The 23,323-nt window shown below is 42.0% G+C and overlaps 1 protein-coding gene across 2 annotated transcripts; it reads right to left on the bottom strand.

Annotated features, from left to right (window-relative positions):
• Positions 1–830: 830 nt before the first annotated feature.
• CCNH (cyclin H) lies at positions 831–20,103 on the bottom strand. 2 transcript variants are annotated; one of them, XM_054032612.1, is made up of 10 exons: positions 19,885–20,103; positions 19,368–19,490; positions 16,716–16,789; positions 16,208–16,418; positions 15,040–15,203; positions 12,333–12,403; positions 10,213–10,324; positions 8,854–8,914; positions 4,722–4,798; positions 831–1,042 (listed from the first exon to the last, which is right to left on the bottom strand). In XM_054032612.1, the coding sequence occupies exons 1-9, from the start codon at positions 19,999–20,001 to the stop codon at positions 4,745–4,747; spliced, it is 987 nt and encodes a 328-aa protein (XP_053888587.1). In that variant the 5' UTR covers positions 20,002–20,103; the 3' UTR covers positions 831–1,042; positions 4,722–4,744. The 2 variants fall into 2 exon arrangements, with proteins under 2 accessions (XP_053888587.1, XP_053888588.1); XM_054032613.1 differs by lacking the exon at positions 4,722–4,798 and having other exon boundaries at positions 19,885–20,102.
• Between the last annotated feature and the right edge of the window lie 3,220 nt (positions 20,104–23,323).

Genomic DNA, 23,323 nt, shown 5'->3' with positions numbered 1-23,323 from the left:
TGAGCTATGTGCTCCATAACTGAAAGGGAGGGTAAGGTTTCCCCCTTCAAAAAGTTATTTCATGATGTTCCATTTTCTATTGCCAAATTTCTCCATGGGCTCTTTTTAAAATAAACCAGGTTTCATGGTACACCTGAGTTGATAAGTATCTGAACCCTTAAAGGCCACTTAGTGCTGCTGCTTTTCAACAAGGGTATGGTGCATCAATGGTGACATTACAGACTGATAAGTTATCTTTAAGTATGCAAAAAAAGGTACTGCTCTTCCAGAATTTTGAGTTTGTTCCAACATGGAGCAAAACCAAATTCCTAAGTTCTCTGAAAGGCAATAGAGCCTGCATCTTAAAGGTCCCTTGCACAGGAGCTGGATGAGCCAGTGTTTTTAGGCTCTATCAGTATACCCAGGGGAGCTAGCGTTTCATGCTGCAGCAGCCCACTAGGCTTTCCAGCAGCCTGTCAGGCAGAGTTCCAGGGCAGCTTTGAAAAATGTTTAGTTTATGAATTCAGTATTCTGACTTGTCAGAAATTGACCATGTGCACTTGTAGGTATCCTATGACATTGGCCCAGTTTCCCTGACTTTACAGGTCTTTCTTGCACATCATTGGGAGGTACACTTCTGATTTTCTAGTGATCCTGAGAAACTGACAGGTAATGCTGCCAATCAGAAGAAGACATGGCATATACTTTATCGCCCACTTGCCATCAAGTTCATGCAAGATTAAAAGTTAAGCATGAAAATCTCTCTTCAGGAAAGTGCATGTCTGATTCTAGAATGCTCTTTCAAAAATGTAAATATATAGAAAAATCATGTATGTGACTAGTCATTTAAATAAAATACAAATCAATTTATTATAAAGAGGCAGTTTTTCTGTAGCCCATGACAAACTGGGAACCTAACATAAAGTTGTTAGAGAAAGTTTTTACAAATGAGAATCCAACATGATGCAGTAGGTGGATGACAAGTAGTCCCTGAAGTTCTGCCAGGTGCCATCTTCTTTTAAAATTATAGTGAATCTACAAGGTCATCATCAGTCCATTCTTCCTAAAATGAGTGGGAAGAAAGAATCAAGTTGAATATCTTTATTACAAGCATACACAGTACAGTAAAAGCTGTGTTATCCAGCACTTTATCACCTGGAAAGCTCTATAAACCAGTATTTCTGATCACTGAAAGTCCAATTTATAGGCCAGTTGGTGCAGGGCCAGCAGGCTCCATACCTGGCTCCCCATGACTCCCCGGAAGTGGCGACATGTCCCTGTTGCTCTTAGGTGGAGGAATGGCCACGAGGGGTTCAGGGCACAGGCTCTGGAAGGGAGTTTGGGTGCAGGAGGGGGGCTGGATCAGGGCAGCACTTGCCTTGGGCGGCTTCCAGAAGATGTCCCTGCTGCTCCTAGGCAGATGCATGGCTAGACTGTTCTGTCCAATACCTCCACCCGCAGGTGTCGCCCCCCACAGCTCCCATTGGCTGAGGTTCCTGGACAATGGGAACTGCGGAGCCAGCTCTGCCTAGGAGCAGCGGGGACATCTCACCACCCAGATCCGGCACCCCTGCCCCGAGTCCCCTCCTGCACCCAAACTCCCTCCCTCTTAATTGGAATTTTTTACTTCCTGGCACCTCCCAATCCCCCCAACATGGCAAATACCAAAGCTTTTACTGTATATGCTCTACTATAAAGACTCCAAATACTACAGGGGTAGCTATATGATACCTCTCAAAGCATATGGAGTAGTAATTTGATGTTTAAATATAAACAAAGCAATGACTAGATGGCATAGATGAACTGTTACATCACAAAACCAAGTGGAAACGTACTTTTAAACACAAAGGGTTTCTTTTATGACAATTTATATCCTTTTAAGATACTGAATCATGCCCACCTCAGAAAAAGGTGTAACTCACTCTTGTCACTGTGTAGAACCACACTGTCGAGACTACAGTTTTACACACCCAGAGGCTACTTTTGTTAGTATTCATATTCTGTACACAGTATGTGAATAGTACAACATCTAGAAGCACAGCAAAGGAAGAATGAATACTTACTCTCACAGTAATTCTAGGGGTTTTGATGGTGGTGTCCACATGTGGTATGCCTACTCCTGAGATCAGATTATTTTGATCAACAGTGTCCATTGGGACTGTCTCTGTACCCTGGATATCCTCTCTCTCTCTCTCTCTCTCTCTCTCTCACTAAGGACATAAAAGGCAAAGTGGACTCAACTTTCTCCCTGTTCCTTTGCCAATTCAGAATCCAACTTGACCAGGACTCCATCAAGGACTGTAGAATCAGGGAAAGAAGGCAGGCAGTAGAATCCTTGTGGACAACACCTTTAAGAATTACTGTAAATGTATGTAACCATTCTTTGTGAGTTATTGTCCACATGTATTCCACTTATAGTGACTATCAAGCAGCAACCTCAGTCGGAGGTGGGTGCTAGAAATCCTAATTAAATAACGATTGCAGGATGGCTCTGGTAAAACGGGCATCAGATACTCAGTCCTCAAGTAACACTGGGTGAAAGCGCACACTGATCCCCTTGTAGCTGCTCTGCAAGTTTTGAAATTGTTATGCTCTCCAAGAAAAGCTGCAGAAGATTCCTGAGCCCAGGTGGAATAGGCTCTAAGCTGCATGGATGGATCTAATCTAGCTAACTCAGAGTATGATGCAATATAATTAAATGCCCATTAGGTCAGGCAATATCCACCCAAAAGACTGACTATTCACCCTACCTGTATCAAGGAGCTCCTAAAGCAGAGGTGGGCAAATTACAGCCTGCGGGCCTGGGAGGCTGGCTCCCAGCCCCTCCCCCACTGCCACGCCCCTACACCGCCAGCACTCTGGGTGGCGGGGTTGCATGTTCCTGCCAAGTAGCACGGCAGCGTGTCTGGCTCCGACCGGGCGGCACGGCTGCCAGACATGCTGCTCTGAGCAGCATGGTAAGGGGGCCGGGGTATTGGATAAGGGGCGGTCAGGATAAGCATGGGAGTCCATCAGGGGGCGGGGATGTGGATAAGGGTCAGGGGAACGGGGGAGGGAGTTGGATAGGCATGGAGTCCCAGGGGGCCTGTCAAGGGGCAGGGGTGTGGATAGGGGGTCAGAGCAGTCGGGGGGGGGGGGTTGGATAGGAGGTGGGGTCCTGGGAGGGGGCAGTCAGGGGGTGGGAAGTGGGAAGGGTCGGATACAGGGCAGGGGCCAGGCTGTTTGGGGAGGCACAGCCTTCCCTACCCAGCCTTCCATACAGTTTTGCAACCCCAATGTGACCCTCGGGCCAAAAAGTTTGCCCACCCCTGCCCTAAAGGTTTTGTTCTGTCAAGGATGTGCAGTTTAGATTCCCAGTGGTTGGAGCAGTGTGGGGGGAAAAAGTGGCAGATGAAGCATCAAATTTAAATGAAATTGAGATTTTTGGTAAGGCCTGAGGATCAGTGTCTTTGTAGACCACCACATATGGTAGATGAGCCCGGTGAGCTGATGTTATAGCTTCTAAAAAAGGCTGTTTTCATAGACAGTATAGGGCAAGTTGCTAAGGGCTCAAAAGGAGTTCCTATTAACCCAGCTGAAATTATATTAAGGTGTTAGGAAGATTGGAGAACTCACATGGGGGGGTGGGGGGGGGGAAAGAGGGGGCAGGGGAACCCATGAATGAGGCCCTTGAGAAATCTAGATTCCTTAGTAAGGCCAGAAGAGATCACTCATCATCTGGTCTGAGCTGATCTAGTAGGAGCAGAGGAGAATGGTGTAACCCTGAATAGGAAGACGTGCAGAGAATATCAACTCCATAAATCTATGTTCAGCAGTAGACTGTCATGACTGCTTTAGGGATAGAAGCCCCAGTATCTTCTATTTTGGGAGACCGGTAGTGTTGACCTGCCCAACTTCCTCCTCCATTTGGGCCGCATAGTCTTTTCTGCTCTGCATCAATATATTCTAAACTTCAGCTGAACAGCTTGCTTCAGGGTAGTTAAGCCAGCATGTATGTTATCAGATGGAAGATGCAACCTCCACTCTGAGATCACATCAGGTGAGACAGGTAATGTTATTGGAGGCCCAGATGATAAGTTTATTAGGTGCACATATCAGAACTGCCTGGGCCAAACTGAGGTTAAAACATGATCATTACTGTTCTGTTTAGACTCTCAGTATTAGAGAGTGACTATCCACTGATTCCATTTATCCCTAGAGTCCATGAGATAAGGAAAGCATCTGACAGGGAGTTTGGGCTCAAACCCCCTCTTATCCCCACATTGAGCCAAATATTTGGCATTTGTTCTGGTTTATAGTAAACAGGTCTACTGACTGGTATCCACTACCCACAGAAGATATTCTGCAGAATAAAATTAGTCCATTCATACTAGTATGCTAATTACTTGCTGAGGTGGTGGTCTGTTAGGTCAGACATTCTGCAAGCCTGGTTAGACAGAGAGCTACTGCTTTGATGATCAATGCAACAGCTCTAGCCCTGAGTAGCTTCTTGCTCTCTCTGTTGAGAGAACACTGATACGTGTCAATCATCACCTGGATTGTTAGTTTATGTAACATAAGAAGAAATTCTGAAAACAGATGAATAGCTATGACCTCTAGAATGCTTATGAAGGGGAGTCTCTGGGATTTCCGAAGGCTTGGTTTTGTAGGTGCTCTAGGTGAGCTCTGCGTCCTAACATGGAGGCATCTGTTGCCAGCACCTTGCTAGGCAGAAGTGGAGAAAACAGTATTCCTTTGCATACCTGGAAAGGATCCTTCCACCAACTTAACAATGGAGAGTTCTTCTCAGGGAACCTGCATCCTCATGCCTTGGCAATGTCTGTTGGGTAGATACAGATTTCAAACAGGCTTGCAAGGAACATAAATGGAGTCTGGCATTCTGTATAACAAGTGCAGGAAGCCACATGACCCAAGAGTCTGTGGCACACTCAAAGATGGCTGTAGGTGAGCCTACAAATGGTGGGTGAGGTCCACATGGTCTGGATCCTCTCTTGCCGTAAGCTCTTGCTGATCTGTAATCTAACACAGGCCCTCTGCAATCTATTCTTTGGGTTGGCAACCATAACTGGGACTTCGTTGATCCTGAATCCCAGTGCGATGAAAAGACAGAATTGTTCACCTATTGCAGTGATCATCCTAGAATTAGCTAGTCAGCAGGGTAAGGCTATACCTGGATCCCTTGCTGCCTCAGGTGAGCTGCCATGACTGCCAAGAATTTGAATACCTTGGTCTCTCAGCAAAGGGTAAGGACGCTACTGGTAGTGAGATGCTCCCACTTGGACTATGAGGTCTTTGTGTGGCAAGTGAATTGATACATGAGAATACACATCTTGTAAGTCAAGAGCTACAAACCTGTCTTGGATCTAATGAATGGATTATAGAGACATGGGGTTGCCATCCTGAATGTGAAACAATGGATGAATTTGCGGAGACAGCTCAAATCTAGAATTAATTAAATTAGATACTAGCCCTACTTCTTCACGATTAGAAAAAAAATGGGAGTAAGACATCTTCCTTCTGAACTCCAAGGACACTTCTACTTCTGAGATTTAGAAGAGAGTACATTTCTTGCTTTAGCAGAATCTTATGAAGGGTCCCTGAAGAGGGATGTGAAAAAAGTGGAGGATTGGAAGAAACTGGAAAATTGAATGGAATACCACCCCACACTTATGATCTCCAAGACCCAGCACTAGTGTAATAGATTCTAGTGCTCAAAAACTGAAGGAAGGGTACTGATTCTCCAGAAACTCTGTATGGCAGTCAGCAAGTCCAATTTGATGCCATGAGGTTGATGCAGGCAGTTTAGTAAATGAGAATGCAGCAGAGGGTTTTCTGCATTTGAACCTCTGCTTCTTTCTCTGCCGCTCCTATGATCTTTGTGGACTAACAATAACATGTCTTTTGTCTGGAGCAGTATTGTGACCTAGCCTGCTTTCTCCTGAAGACTGGCATATAAACTAAGGAATGGAGAGTGGCTCTTGAATCTTTCAGAGAGTGCAGGGCTTCATCCGTTCTTGCATTAAAGAGATCACAACTTTCAAATACGAGGTCCTCAATTGTTTGGACTTCCTTAAGGATTTCTAGAGACTGTAACCATGAATCCCTGTTCATAGCAATGGAAGAGGCCACTGAATGGCCTGCAGTCTCCAACACACATAATGGCACCTGCAACGATGTACAAGCTACCAATTGCCCCTCAGATACAATGGGCTTCACTTCATCCATGTGTTGAGGGGGTTTTCCAATCAAAACCAACACTTCATCCCAATTACTCTGACGAGCACCTGGTAATTTACAATGCACAAATGCATACTTGATTTGGGAAGAAAAATTACTCTAGTTTTTTAAAAAATGTCTCTTGAAAGTTATTTTTGGGGTCCCTGCTGCCTGGATCTTTCATGCACTGCGACTGCTACCAGCAATTCAGGAACTGGCACACAGATATTCAAATCCATCTGAAAGAACTTGCTAGCACCTCTTTGCCTTTTTAGAAGTGGGTCATCCACCACAGAGGCATGGCCCCAACAGACACTGCTGCCAAATAAATAAAATAAAATCTGTTCACATGCATGAGGCATATGCACACGAGTAGAAGAATACATGTGGACAATCACTCAACGCACCACCTCCCTAGACCTGAAGGCTTGGTGGCTATCAGTATTCTAGGGTACATTATGATTTAAACAACAAAAAAAGTAAACATGACCCACTGCAGTAGAAAAGCAGGCGATATATGAAATCATGAAGCAGATCTCTTATTTAAAGGTCTACCATCAGGTGGTGGTTACAGCATAGCAATAAGCTTATATGGGTCAGAAAAAAAGAACCAATGTGATTTCTCTCTGGTAGTAATTGCCTCTGTTTTCTTAAAGACGTGGTTTTAAACAGGTACAGAGCAAGAGAATGGTTTTTAGCTATCTGGTTAATTCATATTTTGTTTTGCATTTCTCATCTTTTCTTCAAGAAAATTTCACATGTGAAAAACAGACAAGACACCAAATCTTAAATTTTACCAAGCGCCATTGTTCCATAAAACAAGTTTTGAACAAGTGTAACATTATGGAATGGCTCTTTTTAAAAATATACAATTTTTTGCAGTTTTTAGTATAGGAATATTGTTAGAAAATTAAGGCCAAGATCATCAGGAGTGTTTGGCAATTTCAGAAGCCCCACTAAAGACATCTTGCCTTCAACGGGTGGATGCTCAGCAAGACCCAGGCTCCTCTAAGGTGTCTTGCTAGGACACTAAAAATCATTCACTTTTTAAAATCATGGGTTAATTTCAGCAATTCTCAAATTAAGAGACAACTAATGACAACTCAAGTTTATGAAATATGGTAAGACACTTTAACTTCCATTATGAGTCAATAACTATATGAAACAGAGGCAGGCCTACACTAAAAGTGTAGATAGACCCCAGTAATATCACTTAGGAGTGTATTAAAACAAAACAAAAAAAACCCGCGACACTCCTTAAGTCCACATAACTCCTGACATAGACAGCACTAGGTCAATGGAAGAATTTTTCTGTTGACCTAGTTACCACCTTTCAGGGAGGGGGATTAACTACAGCAATGGGAGAACCCTCCCCATGTCTACATTTGAACTGCTACAGCAGTTCATGTGCAGACACCGCTAGAGGGCCCTGTATTTTAGTTATAGGATACAACCTTGACTGTCAACCTCACCCAACAGGCTTTAAATTTTCAACCATGACAGAATTCTTCAATTCCACTTAATCTAGCCAATTAAGCCTTTCACTGCTGTGGAAGCAGAATACATTCCACATTCTGACCTTTAATCTTACAAGAATCCAGTAAGAGCAGTGATTTCCCCATCTGTTAGCATGGGGCAGCATTATCCAATAGGGTTTACACCCTTCCAAGGTCCTACCCTGAATATATTCTACAAAGCCATAACTCCTATTTGTAACGACCAATTACCTCCATTCTGCTATTACTTTCCCATATGGCTGTTCCTTAGTGCTACCATAACAAACCCAAATCCCTACGTCGCTCCTAATTTACAAAAAAATTGCAAGAATGAGGGTAGTACAAGCTAGCCTTTAGTATGTCCTTACTTTCCTTCTGTACTCCAAGCCACTAGAACTTCATTCATTCAACACTCTTTGCTACCCACTTTCTGGACTGAATTCCTAAGTAACTTACTGGTATCTACTTTGTGTTGGCTCCCATCTTGGGGACAGGTGAGATCTAGAAAACTAGCTGATTTCCTAAGAGTGAAAAACAGTACTTGGCTTCTCACAAATTACTGTAATTAGAACCAAGGTGAAGCTGTTTAATAAACTACTCCATCCTATTGGGTTCAAACTGTACATATGAATAAAGTAGTTCTTCCTATTGCATTGTTCAGTTAAATTTATGAGACAGACATTCAAAGAATAGCATAAGCCACAAGTGTAAAGAAAAAATTAAATATTACCAAACCAGAATTCTTGCCAGAGCTTGGTCTAACTCCTCAGGGTAAAGACTAGCAAAAACCAAAGGGTAACATATTACACTGAAAGGAGAGAGATGTTGAAGAGCAGTATACCAACTCCCTGTGGACAACAAAGCCATGTCAAGCCCTTCTCAGACTACCACTTTAACTTAGATCACAGAGATTCCCATGGCCACAAACCCTTTCTATAAGAAGTTGTGATGGAAATAAGCTAGAATGTATAAGAAATTAGGAGACATGTTTTTACTGTTACTGATACATCCAGATACTAAATAGCCATTTTTGAACTGCTTGGTTTGTGAAATGTTCACTACTGAAAATTTCCAAAACGTTTTAACAGTATTCACTAACAAGAATGATAAAATTTGTTATTAGAGAAAATATGAAAAGTGCTTCTGCAACATGTCCACTAACCTCATCCATTTTAGATTTCTTTGTAATATATTCATCATCTTCATAGCCCTTCCTCTTCTTTCTAACCCCCCCAAAGAAAAATACAAGATATTTAGACATTTGAGAGAAAGTTCAGCTCCAATACTAGCCTCTTTCTTCCTTACCCTTAGCATTTTTAAATTCGATCTCTGTTGCACGTTTCTTGAATACAAAAATGCAGTTAGAGTTTCACTAATGCTGGAAGTTTCTTGCCACTTCACTTTGCTACCTAAAAGCAAAGTCTTAGATCTTACATGGAATAGTGTAGTTTTACAATCTGCACAAAAAGACTTTCCATTCATAAGCCGAATTTTTTCAGTAAAAAAGGGAAGCATCAGAGAAGGGGGTCAGCTTATGAACAGGTATAGAGAGGGAGAGGTGGGACACAGTCCCTCCCTGCAAAACAGGGAGCAAGGAGAGGCAGCACAGCCAGCAGAGCCAGAAGGGAGACGGCTGCAGCTATGCCGCCCAGCCCGCTGGAGACGACCTCCCCTGGCCCTCCCCAGAGAAGGTGGAAGGGATGGATGGGGAGAGTGTGGGGGTCCTGGGATAGGGGTGGGGTCATGTGTGGGGTGGTCACAGGGATTACTCCCCTGACCCCCAGCTTCTCCCCCCCCCCCCCCCCCCCAAAAAAAAATTCTCCACCATTTGCTGTCCCGGCCTGTCAGGGTAAGCAGCTGCCGCACCAGGACACTTTGTTTACTTAGGTTTACCTCTCTGCCTGCGGACATACGAGGTAAACAAACCATCTCTGCCCACCAGCGGCTTATCCTGATGGTCCAGGAGCCAAAGTTTGCTCACCCCTGAATTATAGGGTCGGCTTATGAACGGGTCACAAAAATTTCATCCATCTTGTGGGGGGGGGGGGGGGGGGGGGGGGGGGGGGTCAGCTTATAAATGAACTGGCTTATGATAGAATTTTACACAAATTTGATTAAAAGGATCTATAAGCCCTTGATAAACAGATTGTTAACTACACCCTTTTAGGCAACTGTTAATAACCATTTTTAGATAGATTAAATGGCACATAGACGTAATTTGCTTCAGGTCCCATGGTAAGTCAGTGGCCAGAAAGGGGAACGAACCCTGGAGTCCAAGCCCCTACTTTAGCAACTGTTAGTGATATTGTTTTGCACATTAAACATTTTATTTTATAAAAAAGTAAGATATACAGTCTAATAAATTAAACCAATTTTCATTTTTATCTGACTATATTGTACAGTACAAGGAAAATTAACATTTTATAAAAGCTAGCATATCACTGCAGAAAGTGATAGTTCCAACTGGTAGGGTAGGAAAGCAGAAAGTCAAAACTCCTTAATGCTCCAAATCTCTACTTACAAGTTTGTATTAAGAGCAAGTTCTGAGCTGTGACATTTCTCTAACTTCTGCTTTAGAACAGCAACCTCCTCAGGCCGTGGTGGTTCATATTTCTTTATGAGATTTTTCATGCCTATAGAGGTAACACCGCAAGTTTTCGAAGTAATTAATTAGTTGCAATAAGTTAATTAATTCTCACAATGTTCTTGTAAGTTATTCCAAGAGTCAGTGGCATAGCCATGATTAGAACTCAAGAGCCCCGCCTCACAGCCCTGACTTAGTCCAATAGACTAGACTCTCTTCAGTGTACTAAGCACAAGATACGATTCAAACCACATTTCTATTTTGGAAAGATCTAGTCAAATCAGAACAGTTTATAAAGAATTTGGTGGCACAATCTGAAGGCCCCTTCAATAGGGCCATCTCCTCTTGCCTTTGTAATCTAATGAAGGTATCAAAGCAAGCTTTTCAACAGATATCTAGAAGCTGCAATAGTACATGCACTGCACTACAGACCATTTTAATTGGATTGAAAGTTTACCAGATAAAAATCTTTTTATTTGACAAAGCAAATATTAGGTATTTGAAGAAAAAAAAAATTAAGACTTCTTTCAAATGGCTTCGTAAACAAAATCTCATCTTGGCAAACCAGAAAATACTCTTAAATTTTAGAGAGCCCAAGATTACATGTGTAAGAATCTTAACAGTCACTTTATGTCAGAGGATTTATTCTAAGGAGTGTCAAGATACAGTATAAGCTCAGAGCAAAGAACTACACTGAAACTAGTAGGCATCATGATTCTGGATCTCCTCAAGGCCAAGTGATAATGCAGAGCTAGCATTACTGTACTAGAAAGCATCAGGAAATGTTGATACAGTGCAGAAAGTAAAAAGTATATCAAGTCTTAAAAATAAAGATTAGTTTCAATCTTGTTAAAATACACTAAATTCGTCATCTTTCAGCAAGCATAAGAACAGGGCCTTATTTTTACCATTACCAGTTTTCTGTACCACTGGTATGTTTGCTTTTTTAAAATATATATTTTTTTTCTTGTGTCCTAGCCTAAAGGCAAGTTTCCAATGAAAATATGTGGCTGGAGGGAGAGAGTGTGATATATATAGATATGTAAAAAGATGATGTGAATGAACTTCTTTTCCCTCCCCTTTATTTTTATTTAAAGGGGAGGGAAAAGAAGTTCATTCACATTTTTTTACATTAGAAATATCTAGTCTGGAAAACACTTGTGAAATAACAGTCTCACAAGGGCCAAGAAATTGAAAGTTCAGCAACTGAGAGGTGAAGGACTTTTTAAATCACTGAAATCTTTTGACTGTTTTTAACACTTAACTTCAATGACTAACATTTTGGAGAGAAAGTCTTTGTTAAGGATTCAACACACACACACACCTTTCTATTAAGGTGCGATAGTTAACAATGTGCATCAAGGCACGCAATGCATTCTCTAGCAAAACTGGATTTGACATTTTTGATGTTTCTAAGACAAAGACAAACAGAAATAAAAAATGCTTAAAATCCCTTTCAAGCCTTCTTTATATATCACAAAGCAGTTAATAAAAGGAAGCAAGAGGAGTCTTTTAAAAGATGAAACCTTTACAGGTCACCATTAAACTTTTAAAAGTTATTTAGCTTAGAAAATGTACCCTCTAGTGGCACAAGTAGTAATCCGCAGGTTTCTGCAAACTTGAAAAATGAGTAAAAGCAAATTGCTTGCATTTCTTCTAAGTTAACAGCAACCATGAAAATATTTCACCCAAATTCACAAGTAGCAACAGCAGCAGATATCAAAAGTAATGCTCTCACTTTTCAAGAGTGCGGTCAATCCTCAAGACCTTGTTACAGATAAAAATATTGAGGCTCAGTGCATCATTACTAGACTCTTATTTTAATTTCATTTTTATTTTTTGTATAGAAAATTTGGTTTCAAATGTTTTAAACTGCTAACTAGTTCATTTTGTGACCCCTTTTTCTATTAAGTTTGCAACAATTTTGCAGTGAGGAAGACTGGTATACAGTGTGTCTGGTGTAGGGTGTGTGTGTAAACACAAACCTGCTCCAAAGCCACCTCTTAAATATTTAGTTTGGGGAAAAATGCATATTTCTCAGCACAATGTTTACTTACATTTCATTCCATCTAGTAACTGGGACAGAGATGTTCTGTTTTCTTTCAGCGCAAGACACTCTGATAAATAGCTACAAAAAAAGTAAGAAAAATGTGGAATTCTAGAGTTACTCCAATAAATGATTAATTCAACACATTCTTCATAGCTGTGCCATTGTTATTAATGTAAATGACAAACAGTGTCAAGCTCTGACCGTTAAAGCTTTATGATGTTAGCAACATGACTGAACAAACTTGTTTTCTATAGTAAAATATTTTTTTCCCTTGCATAAATAGCTAAATCGAACACCATTAAGAGAGGCAGATGGGTTTAAAAATTGAACTGCTACTAAAAATCATCATGACCTTTAATGTTGCAAAATAGACTTTCATAAGTAAACTAAGTCATCTTCCCAAATCTGTAGGCAATCGGATCTGAGGTGTGTCCTTTCATCTAACTGGGGTATTGATACAAGTCTATGTTGATGGTTTGTTTGTTTTTTAAAGTCACTATTTCATTGCTGATCACTTAAAGAAAAACATTCAGTTTATCTACTTATCCATTCTTGAAGTATAGTGTTTATATATGCATTTCTACTGTGCCAATCACAATGGTATTATTGGCAATAGCGAATAATATTGTTTCAATAATGTAGGAGTCAAACTTAATCTGCTTCTGTTTGGCAAGTTGTAAAATAGCTCAGAATGACCACCACATGAACTATGACCCTTCTTTTTTCACTTTGGAATAACATTTTTGTCCCAGATCAAATGACAGTTTATGCTCGAACGTCCAACAAAACACTTCAAAAATAGAGACAGGCTCTGAAATATATGAAAGTAAAAGCATAGATCAGTTTTACTGAAAATGAAATCCATGCGAGTACCACTCATATTACCAATACCCCGGATGTCACTCTTTGGAATTTAGTTTCTAACCTACAATTTGTTTCTCTTAAAACTGTCTCTGGACAGAAGTTAGAGCACTTGTAAATAAATATTATGTAAACACAGGGTTCACAAGGTGAATTTAAACAGAGTTTGAATTAACTTAAAATTCAGGTAAAGCCCAAAATATAGTTATTTACCAACGAAGCAGGAAGCAATCCAGTGTAGAGAGGAAAGACTTACAGCAGTTCCGATGCTATTGGACTACAATAATATTTTGCAATTACATAAGACCGCATCTACAGGAATGGTGGGTAGGCATTATAACCCCATTCTACAGGTGGTATAACTAAATTAGCTCTACCACAACAGTAATCTGGTGACATGCAGAGAATCAAGGCCAGGCAATGGAAAAGACATTGCGATAAAATTCAGGACCTCCTAGCCCTGCGCAATATTACTGTAGGCCATGAAACTGGGATACATCACGCTTATCAAATGGAAACATTCAAAACATTTTTGTGCTTCCTGGGAAAACACATCAGTTTGTATAAGAAAACCATACCTATACGTTGGTTGGGAGGGGACGTTACTTTTCCCCTCCCACATCATTCTCCTCTTCCTCAAACTGCTTTTTGTTCAAAACTTAAAACAAGAGATTCACTTTAAGACAGAATTCAAACATGGACAGTCCAAAGAGTGAAACTTTTGGAAGTTATGAGTGATCAAACATGGGGTATAGTGAAAGCCATTCTGCATTCTGAGTTACAGTGGTTCCGACCTGCAGCTATTACAGTAAATGTAGTCACATTCAAGGTATGAGGTTACGACATAACCCCATACTCAGGGGCACTATGAGGCATAAGACAAAGAAAATTGCCACACAATTAGTATAAGTATCCAGTGTAGCCACATTTGTTAGAATATCTATAAATAAGTGCCTGGTTTAATAGATGTTTTACAAAAATCTTCCCCCTTCCCCCATTAAAGTTTACCACCTGACGTTTCAAAACTTGCTGAATCTTGTTTGGAAACTCCCCCTTTTAACTTTCAGTTGACACATACCATGGAAATCAACAAGGGAGCTTCTGCCAAATGGAGTGCCACTATCAGTTTAATTGGAAATTGATCAGCCAAACAATGCCAGTACTTTAAAGATTTTAGAGCTCTTAAAATAGGTCTACACTGCAATAAAATACCCATAGCTAGCCCATGTCAGCTGACTCTGGCTCACAGGGCTCTAAAATTTCAGTCCCAGAGCCCAAGCTCTAGACCAAGCATTTAGACAGCTATTTTGTAGCCATGCAACTGAAACAGCCAGCTGCAGCTGTTTTACTGCAGTGCAGACATACTCGTAGCCACGTTTCTCTCGTTCGTTTCCAAGTATATGGAGCCAAAATATTAGCCAGAGACAATGGTTAGAGCTCTTGTAATTTTTAGCTGCTGGTGGCTAAGAGAACCTTCAGTTCTCACCGAAGCCAATGAGAATCAAGAATGCTCAGACCCTTCAGGATCACGCTGAAAGTCTGTAGTGCTTTAACTGGGCCACATGAGATACGATTGGAGGAAGCAAAGACTCAGAGGAATATTAAAAACAAAACACCTATTTCTTATCTAGTGCAACATTCTGTTTCCAACAACAAAAGAAAAAATAAATAGTGATACTTCACCATTTGAAACAGCCAGTTAAGTGTCTCGTTTCAGAGACTATCTATTCCCTATGAGTCAAATACATAAGTATACATCTGTATAAAGATATCTAGCACCTGGAACAAAAATTAATTCCAGCAGCAAAAATCAGTCATTTAAGCCATAACTCTGCAAAAAAAAAAAAGTCTACCTTTCCATATTAATTCCTGCCCTGGAAGCACTAGATAAGATGGCAGTGAGAGCTATTTGTGAAGGTGTAAACAGAAGGTAGGCATCTGTCAGCGCTATTCGATTGAGAAAGTCATCAGCTGTTTTCCTCAAGACCTCAGGATTCTCCAGCAATGGATAACGAGTCTAGAAAATAAATATTCAGACATTACTTCTGCTGTGTTTTAATCTTATTGATACACGACCTCAGTGTAAAATTGTTCCTATTCTTCTGTATGAAAGTTTGAGACATATGAATCAAAAGGGCATTTTTAAAAACAAAGTTTAAGAGGGTATCTTATTCTAAAAGCTACCCTGCAATGTTTAGTGACCACATATAAAGCAGAGATGTTTCAATTCAGATGTGTTCCCACTTATTACAGTATAAAACCAAGACTTTCTAGGATACATTTTACATTAGAGAATGACAAAAGATGAACACAAATTCAGTGTATGACTCATGAGATTTTCCCCCACACATGCTAACTTATTGTATACTGAATATTGTAACACGAAGACTGCTTCTGGTTAACAAATCGTCATACAGAGCTTTCCCTCCTGCCCTATTCTAGCATATTCTAACTCAGAGGTTCTCAAACTTCACTGCACTGCGACTCCCCTCTGACAACAAAAATTACTACATGACCCCAGGAAGAGTGACTGAGACCTGAGCCTGCCCGAGCCCGCCACCCTGGGCAGTGGGCCCAACGCCTGTAACCTGAGCCTTGCCACTCAGGGCTGAAGTCCTTGGGCTTCAGACCCGACACTGGGTGCTTGGGCTTTGGCTCCGGGCACCAGCAAGTCTAATGCCAGCCTTGGTGATCCCATTAAAATAGGGTCACGACCCACAGTTTGAGAACCGCTGTTCTAACTTGTTAAAAAAAATGGACAGTAATACTGTGGTCCTTCAATTCAAAAGTCACACACGTGACCAAGTTTTTTTTCCAAAAAATACTAGCAGCCATATAACCTCCACATATTTGATCCACTACAAAATGGGCCCCCAGGCAATTGCCACAATACTTTGAAATATTAACAAATATGATATTATAAAATGAAGTTAACATTTTAAAGAATATTAATAAATACCTAACTTGGTACCAAGTTTTTAAATGGTGCAGGGAGGAGAAAGAGTGTAATTAAAGTATTACCTTCAAATCAATTAAAAATCCCTCAAATGGTCTATAAGGGTTGTGCACTATAAGATGGAAGTTCAGCTGCTGAATAAGTAGTAATTCATATTCCAAGATCTGTTCAAGAGCCTTCTCCTGACCTGGAGGGTTCTCTCGAAGGTTACCAACAAACTGTGCACTGGACACATTAAATTCATCTACTTTACATGCCAAGAATGCACATGTTAACCTTGGAAAAGAAGTATAATAAACATAATTTAGTTCTGTGGCATGCATCATGCTGTTATCATATACAGACATTCTGGTTCAGAGTCTTTATTTCCCCTTTTTGAAAGGAAGAAGTGTTTTGAAGAATACAATAACCTATTCCCAAAAGGAAAGTGACGAAAATTCATTATTCAGATTCTTGTTTTATATAAACAGGTAAAAGTCCAGGCTCTTTAATGTCCTCGAGCTTTCATAAGTTACCTGATATGACAATATTGACAAACATTAAAAGTAAGATTCAAAGTGTCCCATTACTCACATTATTATTCGAGGGTGATACTCCATCACTGAGTTATTGAGGTAAAAACGTTTGAAGTACATAGTAGCTGTTCCCTAAATATAAAGAGTCAGTAAGGGCCACTTGAGCAAAACAGCACATAGGTAATGTTCAACACACAGAATGTACACATTTAAAAAGACATTTCAACATTCCATGGGGCAAGTCTATCTAAGGTACTTATCTGCCCCCACCCCCACCCACCATAAAACCAGCACCTCCCCACCTTTAACATATTTATCCTCAATAACTCTGCTAGGTATTATTACACCTTGCACCCTGCCCACACAAAAATAAATAGGGTGTGTAAGTACACACATGGAACTGAGGCACAGAGAGCTAGATCCACAAAAGGACCTAATGGCAAAGCAATACTTAACACATAAGCAATCTAGTGGAGAGTATTTCAGAGTAGCAGCCGTGTTAGTCTGTATCCGCAAAAAGAACAGGAGTACTTGTGGCACCTTAGAGACTAACAAATTTATTAGAGCATAAGCTTTCGTGGACTACAGAAGTGGGCTGTAGTCCACGAAAGCTTATGCGCTAATAAATTTGTTAGTCTCTAAGGTGCCACAAGTACTCCTGTTCTTTTTTTAGTGGAGAGTAGAATCCTCAGCCCTGAATAAGGTGCCTAGGCTCCCCATAAAATGCAGGGGAGAGTTAGGCACCTAAGAAACAAATCCTTACAAGCCAGCAAGCTGAGTGGTGAGCAATCTAAGCTAGTCAGTGGAAAATACTGAGGCAAAGGGCAAGAGCTAAGTCCCACCTCTCAAAGGGACATAGGCACCGAGACTGAAGGAGGCACCTATCTCAGCTCAAGATTCACAGCCATGAACTCTCCCCTGGAGTTAGGCTCCTAAACCAGGTCAGCATTCTCTCACAAAAGACAACCTCACATACAGCAGGCCCCCCAGCCATTGTAGTCAATAGCCTCATGGAATGCCTGTTTTGAACAGGGATTTGAAGCCAGGTCTTCCACCTCACAGGTAAGTGCCCTAACCACCAGGCTATTTGCTAGAATGGAGTAAGCTCTCCCACTGAAGCTGTTCCTTTGCTCTTTTGTGCTGATTAGACCTGCTCTGAGAAAATTGGGCCCAACAGGTAAACCTAGAAACCAGAGAAACACCTAGTTTAAGAATTTCATCAGAACTGGGAGCAAACTTAAGGTGGAAAGCTGCTCAGTGCATCACAACAGTTCTGCACATGCATACCGACAGAAACTTTGGCATCTTGGGTCACTGGACACCTAAAGGATTAGGCAGCAGCTGAACAGGAGTTTTGTGAATGTCAGAGGCATCTAATTTTGGATTTAGGTGCCTTAATCTCTTTGTGGATCTAGAGGTAAGTGACTTGCCAGGGTCACATGGGAAGTCTGTGGCAGAACAGTGAACTGAACCCCGATCTCCCAAAGCTCAAGATACCACCTTAACCATTGGACCATTAGTCCTCTCTATCCATTTCACATCAGCATCTTGATAAAACACATTGACATGCAATCCAGTATATTTTTTTCTCCTATTTACTTCATGTCTCTATTACTATTCAATTTTTCTTTAGATGCTTAGCTAAAATGTTAATTTGTAAGAAGAAGTTCAGATTTCTCCAAATGTAGGCAGGTAGACAGCAGTCATTCTAGAAAACATGTCATTAATTCTAAACTAAGAAGTACCTTTCATACCACTGAATCCCTTGTGTAAGCCTAAAATTTTCTCATGAGCCTCCTTTCCCCATAAACCTCTATCTCCACTGTTTAGTTTCAGAATATTTCATCTATGAATCATGAAAAGCTTCAGCCTATCATTTGAGAAGCAGTGCCCTGGATGTTGGAGAAGATATGCTTTAAAATAAAAAAACAAAAAAAAACTCAACTACGTTTCTAGAATAAAAACCCTACAGGGGTTTACCTTTGTCACATTTAGCACAAGTGTATGATATAATAAAGGTTTAAAGTGTGTCAAGCCCAGAATTACACAGAAATTCAGATTTAGAGTTTCTTCTTTCATTCTTCAATTCATTTCTACTGTCAAATTTTGGTTTTGTAGGATGAAACCTAGCTCTTTACATACAATAATCTAATAATATAAAGAGGTGCCCTAGAGATAGTTTCACTAAAACTGGTTCAGGGAGGTGTAAGTTTCCCTCTCTTCTAGCAAGAGCACTTTTTCCCCAGGAGACAGTCAACCTGAGCAAGAGCAGATTAAAAACCTGCCAGAGACTTTTCTGGCCTGATTCAACTCCCATTAAAAAGCAAGATAGATTAGATAGATTCTGGATTATTCCTTCTAATAGCTGTATCCATGATGCCAATCAAGTCAGACCCTCAACAGGGAAAAAACCCTCCCACAGTTGAAACAGAAGGACAAAAAAAGCTTGCAATACACAGACCTAAAAAACCAATGAGGGACGTGTCTAGGGCCCCATGGGCTCTTCACCTCCTGCTCCTTTGGTGGCTGTAAGGATCAAGTCCTTTTATTCCCCACAAACCAAACATGTGGGAAGATGGGGCAAGTGCCCCCACAGTGCCCTCCCCACGGTGCTGGAGATGTGGGTCTCTCAAGAGAGGGGCGGTTTGCAAAGGAAAGGCTGCATCCCTACGCTTCTCTTCGGCAGACCGATCAATTGTACACAACTCACCACCACGGATCTGGGCATGGCAGGTTTGAACACGGAGCAGAAATCCAGCAGTTTCCTCTCATAATATTTACAGATTGCCAACTCCTCCCGGGGCTCCATAAGCAGCGAGTCGCTCGGCCGAGCCTGTGGGAGAACACGGGCAATGTCACTGCGGGGCGGGAGCCTGCAGCCAGGGATCGGCAGCTGCTTTGGGCCCCGGCCACGGACCTCCTCCGTGCGCGGGGCACAGCAGCAGAGGCTGCCTGCACCGGGGCCGCCACAAGAGGGGCGGCGAGATCCCGGGGACACTCCCGGGCCCCGCCCATACCCGCTGCTTGGCGCAGCTGTTGCCGGCCAGCAGCCGGGGGGGAGCCGCGCCGAGCACCCGTGACTCGCCGACAGCTGCAGTCACGGTGCTCCCTCGCGCCCGGCTCCCAGCTAGGGTGTCCCCGGGACCGACCCTCAGACAACGACTTCCCCGTCCCGAGCCCAGGTGCTGGCTCTGGCTGGGCAGGGACGCGGCGGGGCCGGTCGGTACCTTTCCGCAGGCCACCGCTTTGCAGCGAAACTTGCGGTTGGCGTCGGCTCGGCAGCGGGCCAGTTCCTCCTCACTGCGGAACGTCCAGTGCCGCCTCTGCGTGCTGCTGTGGTACATCCCGGCCGCGGCCAGCCGGCCCAGCGCTCCCCCACCGGCACCCGGCGCGCGTACGCCACCAACCCCAACAGACACTCCAGGGAAACTCAAGTCAAGCCCCGCCCCCCGCGCGTCATCCAAATCCGACATATCCCAGCATGTCTCGCGGCACTACAGATCCAAGCGTGTAGTGCGGCTCGTCGAACTCTTCTCCCACCAAGCTCTGCAGTCCCCGCGAAACTACAATTCCCGGGAGGTGCAGCGACACAGCTCATGGTAGTTCCCAGCGTTCCCTGCTCTAACCGGAGGCAAGCGGTTACTGGGCATGCTCAGTTCGGGTGAGCATGCTTAGTACACCCAAAGTAGGGAATTGGGAGCGACAGCTGTTTGCGTCGTTACACAGAAAATAGAAATAACTTCCAGCAATTTTTTTTTGTATTTTTAGTGTTTGAATAAAGGGAGTTCCAAAAAAAATCAGTTTCCAGAAAAATTTACAAATTTCAGTAAAATTCTTCCCACATAGCTACAGCTCTGCAGCAGCCCACCTGGCAGGCTGCTGGGGAGGTTGGAAACCCTAAGAGTCCTGGCTTCCCAGCTGCTTGCCAGACAGGAAGATGTGCAGCCCAAAGACCTTTGGTAACAGCCTGGCTGGCTGCTGGGGCCCTAGGAGGTAGGCAGGTGAACTGGGAGAAAAGTTTAAACAGAATCACCACATCCCGACTAAACTTTTCCATTAGCATTTTTGACCAAAATATATTTTGTCAGAAAATTTCCATGAGCTGTAGCTACTACCACAACACAACACACAAGTAATGGTTATTAATAATAAAAAAGTATTTTCTCATCTGCAACCAAGTCACAGGAAAGAGAAAAGTCTGTAAATGTTACTGAGCCTCAAATCCCCATTAATCTGTTGCATCCAGCCATATCAAAGCTCCTAACTCTGTGGGTACATATGTCTATACTGCAATTGAACACCTGTGGCTGGCCCGCTCCAGCTCACTCTGGCTCATGGGGGGTTGTGATAAATAAAGTGGGTAGATAGGTCCCTTTGATGGACACCCATCCAGCCAGATAGCTGTAAAATATCTCTTGGTAACTGTTCTTTACTTGTTTTACCTATAAAGGGTTAAAAAGTTCCCCAGGTAAAGAAAAAAAAGTGGGCACCTGACCAAAAGAGCCAATGGGAAGGCTAGAACTTTTTAAAATGAGGAAAGAAACTTTCCTTTTGTCTGTTGTGTCTCTCTGGGAAAGAAGGGAACAGAGGGCAGCAGGAATGCTGTATAAGGCTTGAACCAGGTATGGAAATTCATAGATTCTAGGGCTGGAAGGGACCTCGAGAGGTCATCGAGTCCAGTCCCCGCCCTCATGGCAGGACCAAATACTGTCTAGACCATCCATGATAAACATTTTTCTAACCTACTCTTAAATATCTCCAGAGATGGAGATTCCACAACCTCTCTAGGCAGTTTATTCTAGTATTTAATCACCCTGACAGTTAGGAACTTTTTCCTAATGTCCAACCTAAACCTCCCTTGCTGCAGTTTAAGCCCATTGCTTCTTCTTCTATCCTTAGAGGCTAAGATGAACAAGTTTTCTCCCTCCTCCTTATGACACCCTTTTAGATACCTGAAACTGCTATCATGTCCAAACTAAACAAACCCAATTCTTTCAGCCTTCCTTCATAGGTCATGTTCTCTAGACCTTTAATCATTCTTGTTGCTCTTCTCTGTACCCTGTCCAATTTCTCCACATCTTTCTTGAAATGCGGTGTCCAGAACTGGACACAATATTCCAGTTGAGGCCTAATCAGTGCAGAGTAGAGCAGAAGAATGACTTCTCGTGTCTTGCTCACAACACACCTGTTAATACATCCCAGAATCACGTTTGTTTTTTTTGCAATAGCATCACACTGTTGACTCATATTTAGCTTGTGGTCCACTATAACCCCTAAATTCCTTTCTGCCGTACTCCTTCCTCGACAGTCTCTTCCCATTCTGTATGAGTGAAACTGATTGTTCCTTCCTAAGTGGAGCACTTTGCATTTGTCTTTATTAAACTTCATCCTGTTTACCTCAGACCATTTCTCCAATTTGTCCAGATCATTTTGAATTATGACCCTATCCTCCAAAGCAGTCGGAATCCCTCCCAGTTTGGTATCATCTGCAAACTTAATAAGCGCGCTTTCTATGCCAATATCTAAAATGAAGATATTGAACAGAGCCAGTCCCAAAACAGACCCCTGTGAAACCCCATTTGTTATACCTTTCCAGCAGGATTGGGAACCATTAATAACTACTCTCTGAGTACGGTTATCCAGCCAGTTATGCACCCACCTTATAATAGCCCCATCTAAGTTGAATTTGCCTAGTTTATTGATAAGAATATCATGTGAGACCATATCAAATGCCTTACTAAAGTCTAGGTATACCACATCCACAGCTTCTCCCTTATCCACAAGACTCGTTATCCTATCAAAGAAAGCTATCAAATTGGTTTGACATGATTTGTTCTTTACAAATCCATGCTGGCTATTCCCTATCACCTTACCACCTTCCAAGTGTTTGCAGATGATTTTCTTAATTACTTGCTCCATTATTTTCCCTGGCACAGAAGTTAAACTAACTGGTCTGTAGTTTCCTGGGTTGTTTTTATTTCCCTTTTTATAGATGGGCACTATATTTGCCCTTTTCCAGTCTTCTGGAATCTCTCCTGTCTCCCATGATTTTCCAAAGATAATAATTAGAGGCTCAGATACCTCCTCTATTAGCTTGAGTATTCTAGTATTCATCAGATTATACCTAGAATTACTTATTTGAGACCCCCCCAAATACGGAAGTAAATTAGGAATGTTTAGCTAGATGCGATCAGGTTTATTTCTGTTTATTTTTTAAGGCTTGTGAATCTTCTCTGTGCTAACCCCAGAAGCCTTTGTTTGCTTGTAACCTTTAAGCTGAACCCCCAAGAAAGCTATTTTGGGTGCTTAATTTTTGGAATTGCTCTTTTAAAATCTAGCAAAAGTCTAAGTTCCAGATGTATTTTCTTTCTTTTTGTTTTTAATAAAATTTCTCTTTTTTAATAACAGTATTGGATTTTTGGTGTCCTAAGAGGTTTGTGCATGCTGTTTGATTAGCTGGTAGCTACAGCTAATTTCCTTTGTTTTCTTTCTCAGCTCTTCCCCCGGGGGGGGGTGGGGAGGATGAAAGGGCTTGCGGTTACCCCACAGGAAGGAATTCCCAAGTGCTCCTTCCTGGGTTCAAAGGGTTTTTTTTTTTTTTTTGCCTTTGGGTGGTGGCAGCGTTAACCAAGCCAAGGTCAGAGAAAAGCTGTAACTTTGGGAGTG

This window comes from Malaclemys terrapin, chromosome 6, assembly GCF_027887155.1.
Source record: "Malaclemys terrapin pileata isolate rMalTer1 chromosome 6, rMalTer1.hap1, whole genome shotgun sequence".
NCBI lineage: Eukaryota > Metazoa > Chordata > Testudines > Emydidae > Malaclemys > Malaclemys terrapin.
The sequence above is the reverse complement of the archived record's forward strand: the minus strand, read 5'-3'. Positions and strand labels throughout refer to the sequence as shown.